This window comes from Amphiura filiformis, chromosome 7 (assembly GCF_039555335.1).
Source record: "Amphiura filiformis chromosome 7, Afil_fr2py, whole genome shotgun sequence".
NCBI classification, from domain to species: domain Eukaryota; kingdom Metazoa; phylum Echinodermata; class Ophiuroidea; order Amphilepidida; family Amphiuridae; genus Amphiura; species Amphiura filiformis.
Window position 1 is genome coordinate 69,396,955 of NC_092634.1, and position 13,863 is coordinate 69,410,817.

The 13,863-nt window shown below is 35.0% G+C and overlaps 1 protein-coding gene across 1 annotated transcript; it reads left to right on the top strand.

The window, feature by feature from the left end:
- Window positions 1-1,784: 1,784 nt before the first annotated feature.
- LOC140158047 (carbohydrate sulfotransferase 15-like) lies at window positions 1,785-13,638 on the top strand. The gene is made up of 7 exons (XM_072181294.1): window positions 1,785-1,970; window positions 3,829-3,920; window positions 8,826-9,031; window positions 10,018-10,132; window positions 11,419-11,541; window positions 12,168-12,225; window positions 13,073-13,638. The coding sequence occupies exons 1-7, from the start codon at window positions 1,793-1,795 to the stop codon at window positions 13,246-13,248; spliced, it is 948 nt and encodes a 315-aa protein (XP_072037395.1). The 5' UTR covers window positions 1,785-1,792; the 3' UTR covers window positions 13,249-13,638.
- The last annotated feature ends 225 nt before the right edge of the window (window positions 13,639-13,863 follow it).

Below are 13,863 nucleotides of genomic sequence, written 5' to 3' on the forward strand. Positions count from 1 at the left end.
CTGGGTGCTCAAGCAAAATTAGTTTTTTTTGACTTCAAAGATAGGGTAAAAATTTCATTTTTTCAAAAGTGCGAAATTGTCAATGTTGCCCATCCCTAAAATTGCACATGGGGAAATTTTATTGAAATATTTTTTTGTTCCTGGGACAAGTGCAAAGATGGTACTTTATGGTGGTAAGGTTGCTTTTTTAATGTGACCTCAAATTTTATGTCAAGGGCAATTCAGAAAAGTGAATATTTTCTCTTATTTTCACCCCAAAATAAGCAAAAATCGCTAAAATCATAAAATCTGCCGTTGCTATGGCAACAAGCTCCGGAGGAATTTTTGATGTGACTTTTTGTAACCTACTACCAAAGCCCTTTCGCCTCATGCAATAAAAAAAATTTGACCGTGAGCAGGCACATGTGGTTTTTACCTGGAATCCCAATTAAGAAACTTTGCAGGGTTTGTATCCGTTTTGCTTTCTGATTAACATTATTATTATTACGAGGTGTGTACTTTCATCGAGTTGTAGCTCGATTAAAGAAATGACAACAAGAATCGAGTGATAAGGGACCGATCATTATTTACGGCAGGGGGGAATGGGCGTTTTTGAAAAAATATCGACAAAACATTTCGCGTTCCCCCCTCGCGTACGCTCAAAATTTTCGCGTTCCCCCTTGTTTTCCCAATTTTGTGTTGCCGAGAAACGAAACTAGTTACGTTTATAGGACGTCATCGATCTTTTGGTTTGTTCCCTAATAGTTATGACAGGAAAAAGTCACATCACAAAACAGTGAGAATTATGGTCGACATTAGCGTGGAGAGAGTAAGCGGCTTAAGCCTTTTTGATATCATGCTTGTTGTTGTTTTCATTGTAGATTTCACGAGGATTATTTTACACTGTGGTTGTGTTAACCGTAGTTGTTTTACTCTGCATACTCCATGGAACCGACGTCTATTATAAAACTGTTGATATGCCAAACAAAAGGCGGCTTCTTGAAATGCGAGCAAAAACATCGTGGTTAAATAAGCATCCTCAACCCTTAAAAGCGCTCACCTATATGCCTGTCAAAAACAACACATCCGAGGAAAAATCTTCCAATGATTATCAATCTTCAAATGAAGAACTATGGGACAATGTGTTAGATTTGAGTTATTGGTCTTACAGTTATTCTGATGAATCATCGTCGATTGAATCTTGGCAAGATGTAAATGAAACCATTCTACCACCGTTAAACAAAACTGGAGAGGAGAATTTTGGCTCTATTCCTGAATGTCCTGAAAGAAGACCAGTTGTAATAACATATGACGGGACAGACAAATACCTCCTGAGTTGTATAATATGGCTCCCAAGGTAAGAAGTAAACACAATAGAAAAACTTTAAGTCCATACTACTTTTGAGGAGTCCGGTACGATTGATTAATGCTCTTCATAGGCTTCAATATAAAAATTCCCAAATTCTTAGATATTTTCGCAAAATATTGAGCTATTTCAAGAACCACTGAACCAATACTTGGGTTGTTTGTACTCATTTTAATGCATTTTTATGCTGAGTCCAAATATGCTCATGAAAATTTTTGAATTTTTAAAGACATTTTGAAACGTGTCGTCTGCATTCAATACCTCATGGAGAGGGTTGAATACAGTAAAATTGGTAAGAATAAACATGTGGAATTTTATTACCTTCAATTTCCAATACGTCTGAACAAGTAGCTATGCATCGCCCTCCATATATAAAATGAAACTATACTGCTTTTAACACCTACATTATTTTTTCCACAGATATTTGAAAGCGTTCCTACCAAATTTATGGAAACAATACAAAATCCTTGTTGGAGAGAAGAAAACGACATACTATGCTTACCTGCATTCTTTTTGGCCGGGTTTCCTAAAGCTGGCACAACAGATTTGTGGGCTAAAATTTCTGCACATCCTCAAGTGGTTCACTCACTAAAAGAACCTCACTATTGGACAAGGCAACGAATTGGTAAATAACATAAAACTTTGACCAACTTTGAAACTTGATCCCTGCATAAGCGGCCATTTTGATATATGCAAATTAGTCCTCTATCCTCTATAGAGATTTTTGGCAATAATACATGGTATATGGTGTTCAGGAGACTTCATAGAAATGCATTGTAGTGAAACTAGATCTCCACCGGTAATTGAGTGACCGAGGTTCAATCTCCACTGAGCGGGCTGATTGTGTCGAGGCTTTCAAATTATTAGAGAAGTTGCGACATCCAAACGTACGTATCGCACGCTCGTACATCTATTCAAAATTCCGTCACAGGAGAGTGATTTTGAATAGATTCCACGTACGTTCAATACATACGGTTGGAAATCACAATCTGTCTAGTAGTGGCGTGTCGGAATAACAGTTGAAGTCATGTTGTAACATTTCCATAAAAATAGATTTGTATTTTTTTTTTTCACACAATGTAACTTTTCACTGCATGTCAGATATGTCCCCTTTTAATTTTGATCCGAAAAGATTAGTTAAACAAAAAAAAATCGCTATTTAATACCATCGTGTAATTACGCAAATTCGTTTCACCTTGTCGATTGTGACTGAATTCGGTCCTTTTGGTGTGTTATTTATCCTTTCCGCACGCCATGTACGTACCGTATTATGGGAATGGCGCGCGCGTTTGACTAATTTTTCGATCACAATAATTAAAGCCATATTATAACATTTCTTTAAAAATAGATTAGTATTCATTTTCAATAAAATGTTAGCATGTACTGTCAGATATGTCCCCTTTTAATTTTGAGCCGAACAAGTGAGGTAAAGCAAAGAAAATTGGAATTTACTACTAGCGCCAATGCATGTTACTCCGGCGGTTGTAATATGGTACGATCCTCTGGCGTGTACGTGTGTGTGGGGGTGTGTGTGTGTCCCGCACGCCGTGTACGTAGGGATGTGTTGACATCGCATACGCGTTCGACTAATATTTCTATCGTAATAATAAAACGACGATTCCGGCGGTTTATTCAAAATCTCGGATTTTGACAAAACTACAGCACCTAAAGTCTTAATTTTTGCAGAGAATCTTTGTTTACTAAAGTACATTACAATCGTGTAAAAACCTGAATTTAAAATCTTTTTGAGGGCGTTCTCCTCAGCAAATGTTATAATATGGCTTTAAGTGATGTGCTCCATCGTTTTATTCAAAATCTCAGATTTTGTCACGACTGCAGCACCTACTCCCTATTCCAGCAAAATACAGCACTAGTGTTTTGGGATTTAAAACAATATTAGGCTATCCTGTTGAAACATAGCTAAATCATAACCCTTTAGTTAGTTCTAACTGGCATTAATAGTCCAATTTTAATATGTGGCAAATTGTTGGCCAAAAACATGTGTTTTACGTAGTTTTTCGTATGCTGTGCTAATTAAGCTCAAAGACGTGTACTAAGACCATGAATACTAACTCCAGGTTATGCATTCTACTGTTTGCAAAACACAGTTTTTTAAATATCATTTATCATTATCAAAATTAACATAAAAATAATTTCATGAGCATATTCATAGCTTATAATACTCCAAATTTTGAATGCTTAGACTTGTACCAAGTCTGTGAATGTTGTAACTGCAATGTAAAAAATCATGCAAAATTACATGTTTTTAACTCATTTTCCCTCAAATTTAAAACTACTCAATTTAGCTATGTTTCATTCGGCAAACATGATAATATTTTTTTAATCCGAAAAATTAGTTTTTCCGAGAAATTGAAACTCAAGTCACACATTTGAGCTATAACCAGTTGTAATGAATGTATATGCCACATTAATGCTGATTTAATAGATCCCAATCGTTTTATTTGTTTCCCGACAATTTACAGACTCTGCACAATCTACATTGAAACGTTATGCTGACAAGTACTCTCGTATTTCTGAAATTATTAAGTTAAATGCTACGGAGAAGCAGAGCCTGGTAGTTGGCAAGTATTTTGGACTTTGCAAAGTCATTTAAGGGCTGGGGTATGAACGTTTGGACAGTATTTATTGTGGGACATGAGATCACATCAGACATATCGAATTGCATTCTGAATACGAAGAATGTCATTCTGATATCAAATAATTTTGATTTTTGAAATTCGCAATTTAATACACATTTTATGGCAAATCATTAAAAATTGATATTTTTGGTATTTATCAGTACTTGAAGTAAACTTTATATATCTGATGATTTATACTTAAAGTGTATGTAGGTGGGATGAAAAGCCGACGATCAATTGAAAATGTTGACCTTTCGTATTGAAGATATGGATTTTTTTTCCCAAAATACCAAAAAAAAATTTTTTGGTAAAAAGTCTTTTTGGGAAAAAAATCCATATCTTTAGTATTCATTTTCAATAAAATGTTAGCATGTACTGTCAGATATGTCCCTTTTAATTTTGAGCCGAACAAGTGAGGTAAAGCAAAGAAAATTGGAATTTACTACTAGCGCCAATGCATGTTACTCCGGCGGTTGTAATATGGTACGATCCTCTGGCGTGTACGTGTGTGTGGGGGTGTGTGTGTGTCCCGCACGCCGTGTACGTAGGGATGTGTTGACATCGCATACGCGTTCGACTAATATTTCTATCGTAATAATAAAACGACGATTCCGGCGGTTTATTCAAAATCTCGGATTTTGACAAAACTACAGCACCTAAAGTCTTAATTTTTGCAGAGAATCTTTGTTTACTAAAGTACATTACAATCGTGTAAAAACCTGAATTTAAAATCTTTTGAGGGCGTTCTCCTCAGCAAATGTTATAATATGGCTTTAAGTGATGTGCTCCATCGTTTTATTCAAAATCTCAGATTTTGTCACGACTGCAGCACCTACTCCCTATTCCAGCAAAATACAGCACTAGTGTTTTGGGATTTAAAACAATATTAGGCTATCCTGTTGAAACATAGCTAAATCATAACCCTTTAGTTAGTTCTAACTGGCATTAATAGTCCAATTTTAATATTTGGCAAATTTTTGGCCAAAAACATGTGTTTTACGTAGTTTTTCGTATGCTGTGCTAATTAAGCTCAAAGACGTGTACTAAGACCATGAATACTAACTCCAGGTTATGCATTCTACTGTTTGCAAAACACAGTTTTTTAAATATCATTTATCATTATCAAAATTAACATAAAAATAATTTCATGAGCATATTCATAGCTTATAATACTCCAAATTTTGAATGCTTAGACTTGTACCAAGTCTGTGAATGTTGTAACTGCAATGTAAAAAATCATGCAAAATTACATGTTTTTAACTCATTTTCCCTCAAATTTAAAACTACTCAATTTAGCTATGTTTCATTCGGCAAACATGATAATATTTTTTTAATCCGAAAAAATTAGTTTTTCCGAGAAATTGAAACTCAAGTCACACATTTGAGCTATAACCAGTTGTAATGAATGTATATGCCACATTAATGCTGATTTAATAGATCCCAATCGTTTTATTTGTTTCCCGACAATTTACAGACTCTGCACAATCTACATTGAAACGTTATGCTGACAAGTACTCTCGTATTTCTGAAATTATTAAGTTAAATGCTACGGAGAAGCAGAGCCTGGTAGTTGGCAAGTATTTTGGACTTTGCAAAGTCATTTAAGGGCTGGGGTATGAACGTTTGGACAGTATTTATTGTGGGACATGAGATCACATCAGACATATCGAATTGCATTCTGAATACGAAGAATGTCATTCTGATATCAAATAATTTTGATTTTTGAAATTCGCAATTTAATACACATTTTATGGCAAATCATTAAAATTGATATTTTTGATATTTAACAGTACTTGAAGTAAACTTTATATATCTGATGATTTATACTTAAAGTGTATGTAGGTGGGATGAAAAGCCGACGATCAATTGAAAATTTTGACCTTTCGTATTGAAGATATGGATTTTTTTCCCAAAATACCAAAAAAATTTTTTGGTAAAAAGTCTTTTGGGAAAAAATCCATATCTTCAATATGAAAGGTCAAAATTTTCAATTGACCGTCGGCTTTTCCTCCCCCTTAATACACTTTAAGAATATGTCATTAGATTTATATAATTTACTTCGAGGACTGTTATATATCAAAATTTGAAAAATATCAAATTTTTATAATTTGTCATAAAATTTGTATTATATTGTGATTTTCAAAAAAATTCAAAAAAAAAAAAAAAAAAATTTGATATCAGAAAGACATGCTTCGTATTCAGAATGCAATTCGATAGGTCTGAGGTGCTCTCATGTCCCAAAAAATACTGTCGAAACGCAATAAACGCTCATTTTGGATCCCTTAAGATCTGCCTATAATATAAACACGTTTTGGTTTAAATATCGGATTATTAAAAGTCATGAAAACGTTTTCAAAAGGGTTTTATGAAAAGGTACTACAACAGCATTTTAAAAATGTTGTCAAAATGTTTGGGGGCAAAATAGTTTGTCAACAATTTTAATAAAATAATAATATTTAAAAAATAACATTATGTTAGAATGTTTTGTATCAAGTTTTCGGAAATGTTTTTTGAAAGTTATTAAACTTTTTATACCCTTTATATAACCCGACATTTAAATGTTTTCTAAAAACGTTTTGTGTTTGCTGGGGTGTTACTTTGATTCGATTTTGTATGTCAGATTTTTTAAATGTTGTTCTAGATTAAATTTTGAAGCGATGTTGATTCAAATTTATGTGACGAATTTGTCAACATCTGTCAGATTTCAGATTCAATCAGATGTACTATTGATTAGGTAACGTGCGTCCCATGGACAAGTATTGTTTCAAACATCTGCTACTATACACACACACTGTGGTTTAAGGCGAGTCGGAAAGGAGCGTGACCTAGTACAACAAGTTATACCTAGAATATTTATAAGTTTGACCTAGCGGTGTCAAATGGCATAAACCTATAAATGCGCAGAACTAAATGCCAGTGTTACGATACTGTTTGTGCTTATGGTTAAATACAACTAATTAAAAAATAGGCAGTGCTTGGAAAAAAAAGGAGAGGGACTATTTTTTACCAATGCATCTAAAAAAGGTGCTTAAAATCACTGAAAATACCAACCTTTATAACCAAAAATGTGCTTATACCAGAGTAACATGCAGAAATTACATGTTTTCTACCATTATTTTATAGTTTGGATGAAAATTCCTTCGAAATTCATCCCCTACACATCGGTTTTCCCATCCAGCCGGTTTGCTCTTATCTTGTTCCAAAAAAAGGAGGGCGCACTGTAAAATTGTGGTCTTTACACTTCAGGGTTTGAAACAAAAAAATCAAGTCATCATAATGATTTAAAGCAATTTGAGCATTTTTCGGTCTTCCCGCTTGTATACAGCCCAAAAGTTAATCTGTGACCGTTTGTGCGCAGCTCGGAAAGGATAAGTTGCAGCTAGGTCAAAATGTACTGTTTGGACAAAATTTAAAAGGTTTGGAATATTTTCCCCTATTTAAACTTTGACCTTGAAATTCTCGAGTGTGACATTTTTATTCTCCCCCATAATGCACCATATGCTTAAAGAAAATAACCAGCAAAAAAAGAAAAACATCTATCCCCAAAATACGATATTCTTTGCCGGACAATATTGGTGCATGCTTAGCTACCTGCAGGAATTATTGCTTTTAGAAGCAAGGCACTATATGCCATTGACTTTTCGGTTTGTATGAACACTGGATCATATATCTAATTGGGTCTGTTGTCAACATATGTGTCAACATGTGTTCCATAAATCACGTGAACTATGTTGTTTAATATTTTAGATTCACGCCTGGTTTAATATATAGTTATAAAGTCAATTGGTATACTCGACCCGGATACTCGATAATTTTTCTTTGTTAACTCTCTTCACGCGGATGTCGATTACAGACGACATGTTTCAAAAAAAATTTAAAATTCAAAAATTTCCGAAATGTAAGTTTTCATGAATATATTTGGAATCAGCATGAAAAATGCATTAAAATGAGTACAAGCAAGCCTAGTATTGGTTCAGTAGTTCTTCAGATAGCTCTTCATATTTTGAGGAAAAACTTGATACTTTTTCCGTTGAAGCGAAGGACTAGCACACAGAGAATTAGTGGGTCATTCAGTGATGCCCGCGTATAAAGTGTAAAAAATAAAAAAATTATAAATGCATACAAGTGAAGAATAAGTCATTCAAATTTGCATTAGGTATTTTTGAAATGAATAATTTGGCAAAAAATTAAGAAAACTGTATTATTGACAAAGTTGAAGCCCCATTCAAATATATGTAGCTAATTTCTCTACTAAAGTTGCCAAATTACAACCGCTGGCGGCGCATGGTATTAGGAATCGCCAGAATTCACCCACTTTACGTAGCACTCGTAGCACAGACGCACTTGATGACATTGAACGCTTTCAAGGATGTTTTTTATATTCGTTGTTGTTGTTGTTGTTGTTGTTGTTGTTGTTGTTGTTGTTTAAAGGAAGGTTTTATTTCAAACTCTTAAATGGTGACCCGCAGGTCAAATTGCTAGAATTGTACATTAAACACACCTAAACAGACACAATGCAATTTGCAGGCAGTAGCTTAATAAGCGCCAATATTGCAACATTGAAACAAACAACTATACAAACATCCAATCCAACCCAACCACATCCCCAGTAGGCAATGAGGATAAAGTGCCTTGCCAAGGACACAACACGTTGGCACGAGCGGGGCTCGAACTTACAACCTATGGATTATGAGTCGGGCGCCTAATCCACTCGGCCACACGTGCTGTTGTTGTTTTTGGTGTTGTTGTTGTGGATGTTGTTGTGTTGCTGTTATTGTTTTGGTGCTTTTTTCGTGAACTCTAAACAAATCGGAAAATACAAATTGCTTACAAATAAATAGTACACGTATTCATTAAATTGTATTTTCAACCTTACATTTATAGGCGATGGATCTGCCTCAACGCTGTGGGATAATCACAAATGGCGTAAATATTTTGATTTTGACGCTTGTAAAGATCACGGGCCACCTTATGTCATCGCCGATATAATTCACACTATCTTACCTAATTCTAAAATATTGGTGATTTTAAGAAATCCAACAGATCGGTAAGAACAGCAAGCAAATGTTGCATTCATTTCGGGTAAGGGGACACTGAAGTTGTAAATTTGTTCAGTTTGGGTTTTCTCATAATTAATTTTTTTGAGGTTTCAGTTTCAATTTGCTCTTTATTTGAAAGAAATTGCACAATCGGTTCTCATTATAATTCATTTTATTTATCTTTTTATCATATCATTACAAATATCTAAGCATTTTTGCGATTCAATTTGCATTTCTAATTTGCATATTCAGTGTTTTTAAAGTTCAACGTCATTTATAGCAAAATGTCGTTTCGCATCGTTTTAAACCTTTTGAATATTGGCACGTATCATTGATACGTATAGAACGAATTTGAAAAAAAAAGCGCTAAAACGACGCATTTGCGATTTTCCAAAAATATCGGCTGAAACCTACTTTTTTATCCAAAACAAATCTGTTATATCCAGGCATGATCGTCACAAACAATGTATAACGCCAAATTCGAACAGAAATGAACAAACCGTTATTGAAAAAAATTGCGGGTAAATTTTGGCAAAATATCCAACATGGCCTACGTTGTCATGACAACTGTGCAATTAACAGACTTTGTTTTTGCGTGAAAATGAAATGTTTCATCAAGGTAACCAAATTTGTGACCAAATTTAAAGTTATTCTGATGATTAATTTAAAAATCATCTTTATAACTTCAGTGTCACCTTAACTTGGCGAGATGGAGTGGGGTCATGGGTTAGAGCCGTGCCATTTTGGGGAAATCCGTAACAAACTATTTAGGCCAACCGTTTTGAGACATCTATTCAAAACTGGTATGTTGTGCAAAAAACACATCAAATTTGACTGATTCCAAATAAGTAGGTAGGACATGAGTAACATTACAAATATGTCAAAAAATGAGCTTTAAAAAAATCATTAAAAAGATCGCACATTATGGATATAAAATATTATTTTGCAGCACTATTCTTGATACATTATTTATACAACATTATATTTCAACCAGGCTATATTCTGACTATATATTCTTTGGAGGTAAGTTGAGAACGGCAGAGACATTTCATAATGACGTTATTGAGACTATCGATTGGTTTAACGCTTGTCTGCAAATTGCGTCGAACGTGTGCATATAATAAAGATGAAATCAACGGAAAACGGCGGAAAGTAGTAAGTAGAATTTTCAACGATTTGAAAGAAAAATTGAGCTCTGAATTACTCGTAAATCTTTAGCAGGAAGTAACATCGTTTACCCAGCATGCACATCTAGCTCATGAACAATTGAACGTAAATAAGTACGACAGACTGAATGAGAAAACCAAGTCTTGTGGCCAAGTCATGGACGTATTATAGAGCACGTAGTGCGATGGACTTGCAACTCCGATCATCGATGTGAGGTCAGCGAAACAGCGATCGTCACGCTTGCAACATGTGGACGTAGATGGCAGCAGCATTTTTCTTTAATTAGCATATTCGTGACGTCATGTTAACGTAAGTCTCCACAGCACTACGCAGTAGGCCGTAGGTGGCAGCAGCATTTTCTTTACTTTTCCAAAATGGCCCCGCCCGGGAGACGCCATTGGACGCCATGTTAGTGCAGGGTAATACACAGGGGAAGCCGACGGTGTCGCCACCTTTTTGTATTGCGCTAGTATACGAGTTGCAACGGCCTGGCCAAGTTAGTCCTACATTGTATTGTTCAAAACAAGAACAGTGAAATATGCCTCTTGACAATTTGAAGTAGCCTATTACAGACCCGTTTTCCATAGTAATCAAAGGTCCAAACCACACAAACGTGCTTAGTTTTTGAGTCCCGTTGCACCACACGTAATTAAGGAGCTAGAAAAGAAAGAAAGAAAGAAAGAAAGAAAAGAAAGAAAGAAAGAAAGAAAGAAAGAAAGAAAGAAAGAAAGAAAGAAAGAAAGAAAGAACGAAGAAAAAAGAAAGAAAGAAAGAAAGAAAGAAAGAAAGAAGATGAAATTGCTGAATTACAAGAGTCCAGTCGAAATTCGGCTGCACTAAGAATTTGCTGAAAAGAAGAAAGAAGACATTACTGAAATACAAGAGTGAAGATTGAAATGTGAATTATGACCTACAGAGGGCGCTATTACTGTACTAAAGTACGTGGTATTTTGACAACGGGGTACACCGTGCCCACACGTATGATGTTATACAGAATATCCATCCCAGCATGGTATTTACCATGACAATACGACCATATTGACACAATTTATTACGTGTACATTATGTGTGTATCGGGTGAATTCTCTTTAAATTGTAAATCTTGTGCAAAAAGTTATTATTTTCGCCTGTTTTGTCATACGGTTGTAAATTCAATGAACTATGACTTTGCTAAAGAGCGCTTAGAAATTGATATGCTGTAGTAACACGTGACACGTTATGATTGTTTTATCTTATTCAGCGACTGAACATCGGCTTATATTCTGTCTATATACGTGATTGGTTAAAAGTGTTCCCACGTGATCAACTAATGTTTCTACGTCTGGAGGAATGGCATGACATGTCGTCGTCCGTATTCCATAGTGGCGTATAGTGGGGCGCCGCGAATAAACAAGTTTTCGAGAAAATCGGGTTTGAAGAAATGCCAATTTATAATCGAGTTGTGTAAATCAGACGTTCATTATATTTTGTAAATGATGTGAAATTTCTGTAGTAAACTAAATAGATTTTATTGCTATATATTTTTCAAAAGAAATAAATACATACTATTGCTGGCAAACTGAAAATAAAACTATACGTCACTATGGAAAACGAACAAAACGCAATACCCTAACCTAATGTTAACCGTACGCCATCTCGATCGCCGTGTAATCCCTATGGCGTTACTTTTCGTCATTCGTATTCCATAGTGGCGTATAGGTCCGATACGCGTACGCCACTATGACATACAATGTTTTTCATTTTTGCCGATATTTTATAATTATAAAATGTGTATAAAAAGTGGCGTATGGTCGATACGCCACTATGGAATACAAAACATGTCACTTTGTAACTATACGCCACATTTAATTAATTAATTACTAATTAATTAGCTAATTATGACTGATGAGACTTAGAAAAAATGAAAGAGAACATCATTAAAAACATATGTGCCAATTTTCAAAAAAATGACCAAAAATCACTATACGCCACTATGGAATACAACCGACGATGTGTCCAGAAATTCTTCCAAACGTTTTTAAGTTTTTAGAATTAGGTAAGTGATCCCACCACAACACACAATCCTCCGACCGACCCATCAATTTTGATAATTTAAAGATACCATACTGTGCAAAGTCATGATGGTGCAAAAAACATGAACAAGTACCAAACCTTACGGGGTATTCACGTGACCTTCTGAGTCCTCCAGACCTTTGTCTTCTACGACCGACCCATCAACTTTGATAATTTAAAGATACCTTTTACATACTATGCGGGTTGGTCAAGTGACCTTCTGAGTCCTTCAGACCTTGACGGACTTTTGTCTTCTAAGGTTTATTGTAACTTAAAGCCACAGCTAGAAACAATTAACAGAATAGGAGAGTATAAACTGACCAGTAGATAACAGTTGTAGTCCTACTAATTCATGGCAGTTGGATGGCCCAGGGAAATGTTGTCCAATATTTGCAAGACTATTCAAGCATCCAAGGTACAATAAACTACTCTTGTTACCGTCTGGCCATAGTCTGGCCTGCTTTCTGATCTTTCCCTGGGAAATGATGTTTTCCAATTTGAGCCTTTAAAAGTAAGGTTAGAAAAAATATCCCGTTGACACAACTCCGGGGCTCCTACATCGTCAAAAGTACTAAAGACAATCATTTTATCAAGTACAACATACAATGTACATGTTTTATTCATCACCGCCATCTTCTTCATTTAAAATGATATCGACTCTTGGACATTTGATTTAAGTCAATTAAGCCAGTATTTTCAAGGAGGACATAATTCCCAATTTAGTACAAATGTAGGTTATAAAGATCCCTGCACTAAATGGATCGATTTTAACTGATAGTCAAAGATTTACTTAATTTTACAGTTTGTCTTTCTTTCGTTTTATTTTCAAGCATCTTTACAACCGTCTGGGATAACCGAAATATGTTCACGCAAACCACGAAACCCAACCAAAAAATACGCTGGTCCCATGTTGAACGAAACACGTCAGATTTTGGACCAATTTTATCTCAGTACAAAACAAGAACTAGCTGCAATTCTAGAAGATGAGAAATTCCTATGGAAATGATGATGAAAAATGGTGTCCAACAAAGTAGCTGAATAGTAGACAAACTCTACCAGTCGTCTACATTACGCATGTACAGTACTTGTGTTATGCTTCGTAGTGACGACTGATAATCATGACAGCAGATTTATGATCACTTACCTTCGGGAATGGAACCCGGATCTAGAAATTATAAACTTTCTATCCTCAACACTAGATCACGGAAACACATAGTGAATCTTATTATCAGTACTTATCATGTTTAGTATGCTTACCTTAGATTCTAAACCTTGCAATAGCATGTGAATATCCAAAATATCACAATATACATTACAAATCATCGCTCTTATAATGTTGTTAACAGTAATGCTAGTGCCAGTTGTCGATCCTAAACTATATCAATTGCGATTATTACCTAACTCTTAGACAACTAGGTACTTTTAATAATGCAGTGATTTCAAAACAATTTCCTATGTGTTGAACAATGAACATGTATTTTCAAAGCGGTTGCGCAATTTATTGTATTGCGAAATAAAAGTTACGAAAGTCATCGACTTGACTAACCTAAAGCTAGTGCTTACCTAAATCTAGTCAAGCCGGCTTGACTAACCTCAAGCTATTCAAGCCGGCTAGATCCAG

Excerpts from the sequence above, each read along its gene's own strand:
- LOC140158047 (XM_072181294.1), top strand. The coding sequence starts at position 1,793 with ATGGAAACAATACAAAATCCTTGTTGGAGAGAAGAAAACGACATACTA. Across the intron at positions 1,971-3,828 it reads TTGGACAAGGCAACGAATTG|ACTCTGCACAATCTACATTG; the intron begins GTAAATAACATA and ends GACAATTTACAG. Across the intron at positions 9,032-10,017 it reads TTAAGAAATCCAACAGATCG|GCTATATTCTGACTATATAT; the intron begins GTAAGAACAGCA and ends TATTTCAACCAG.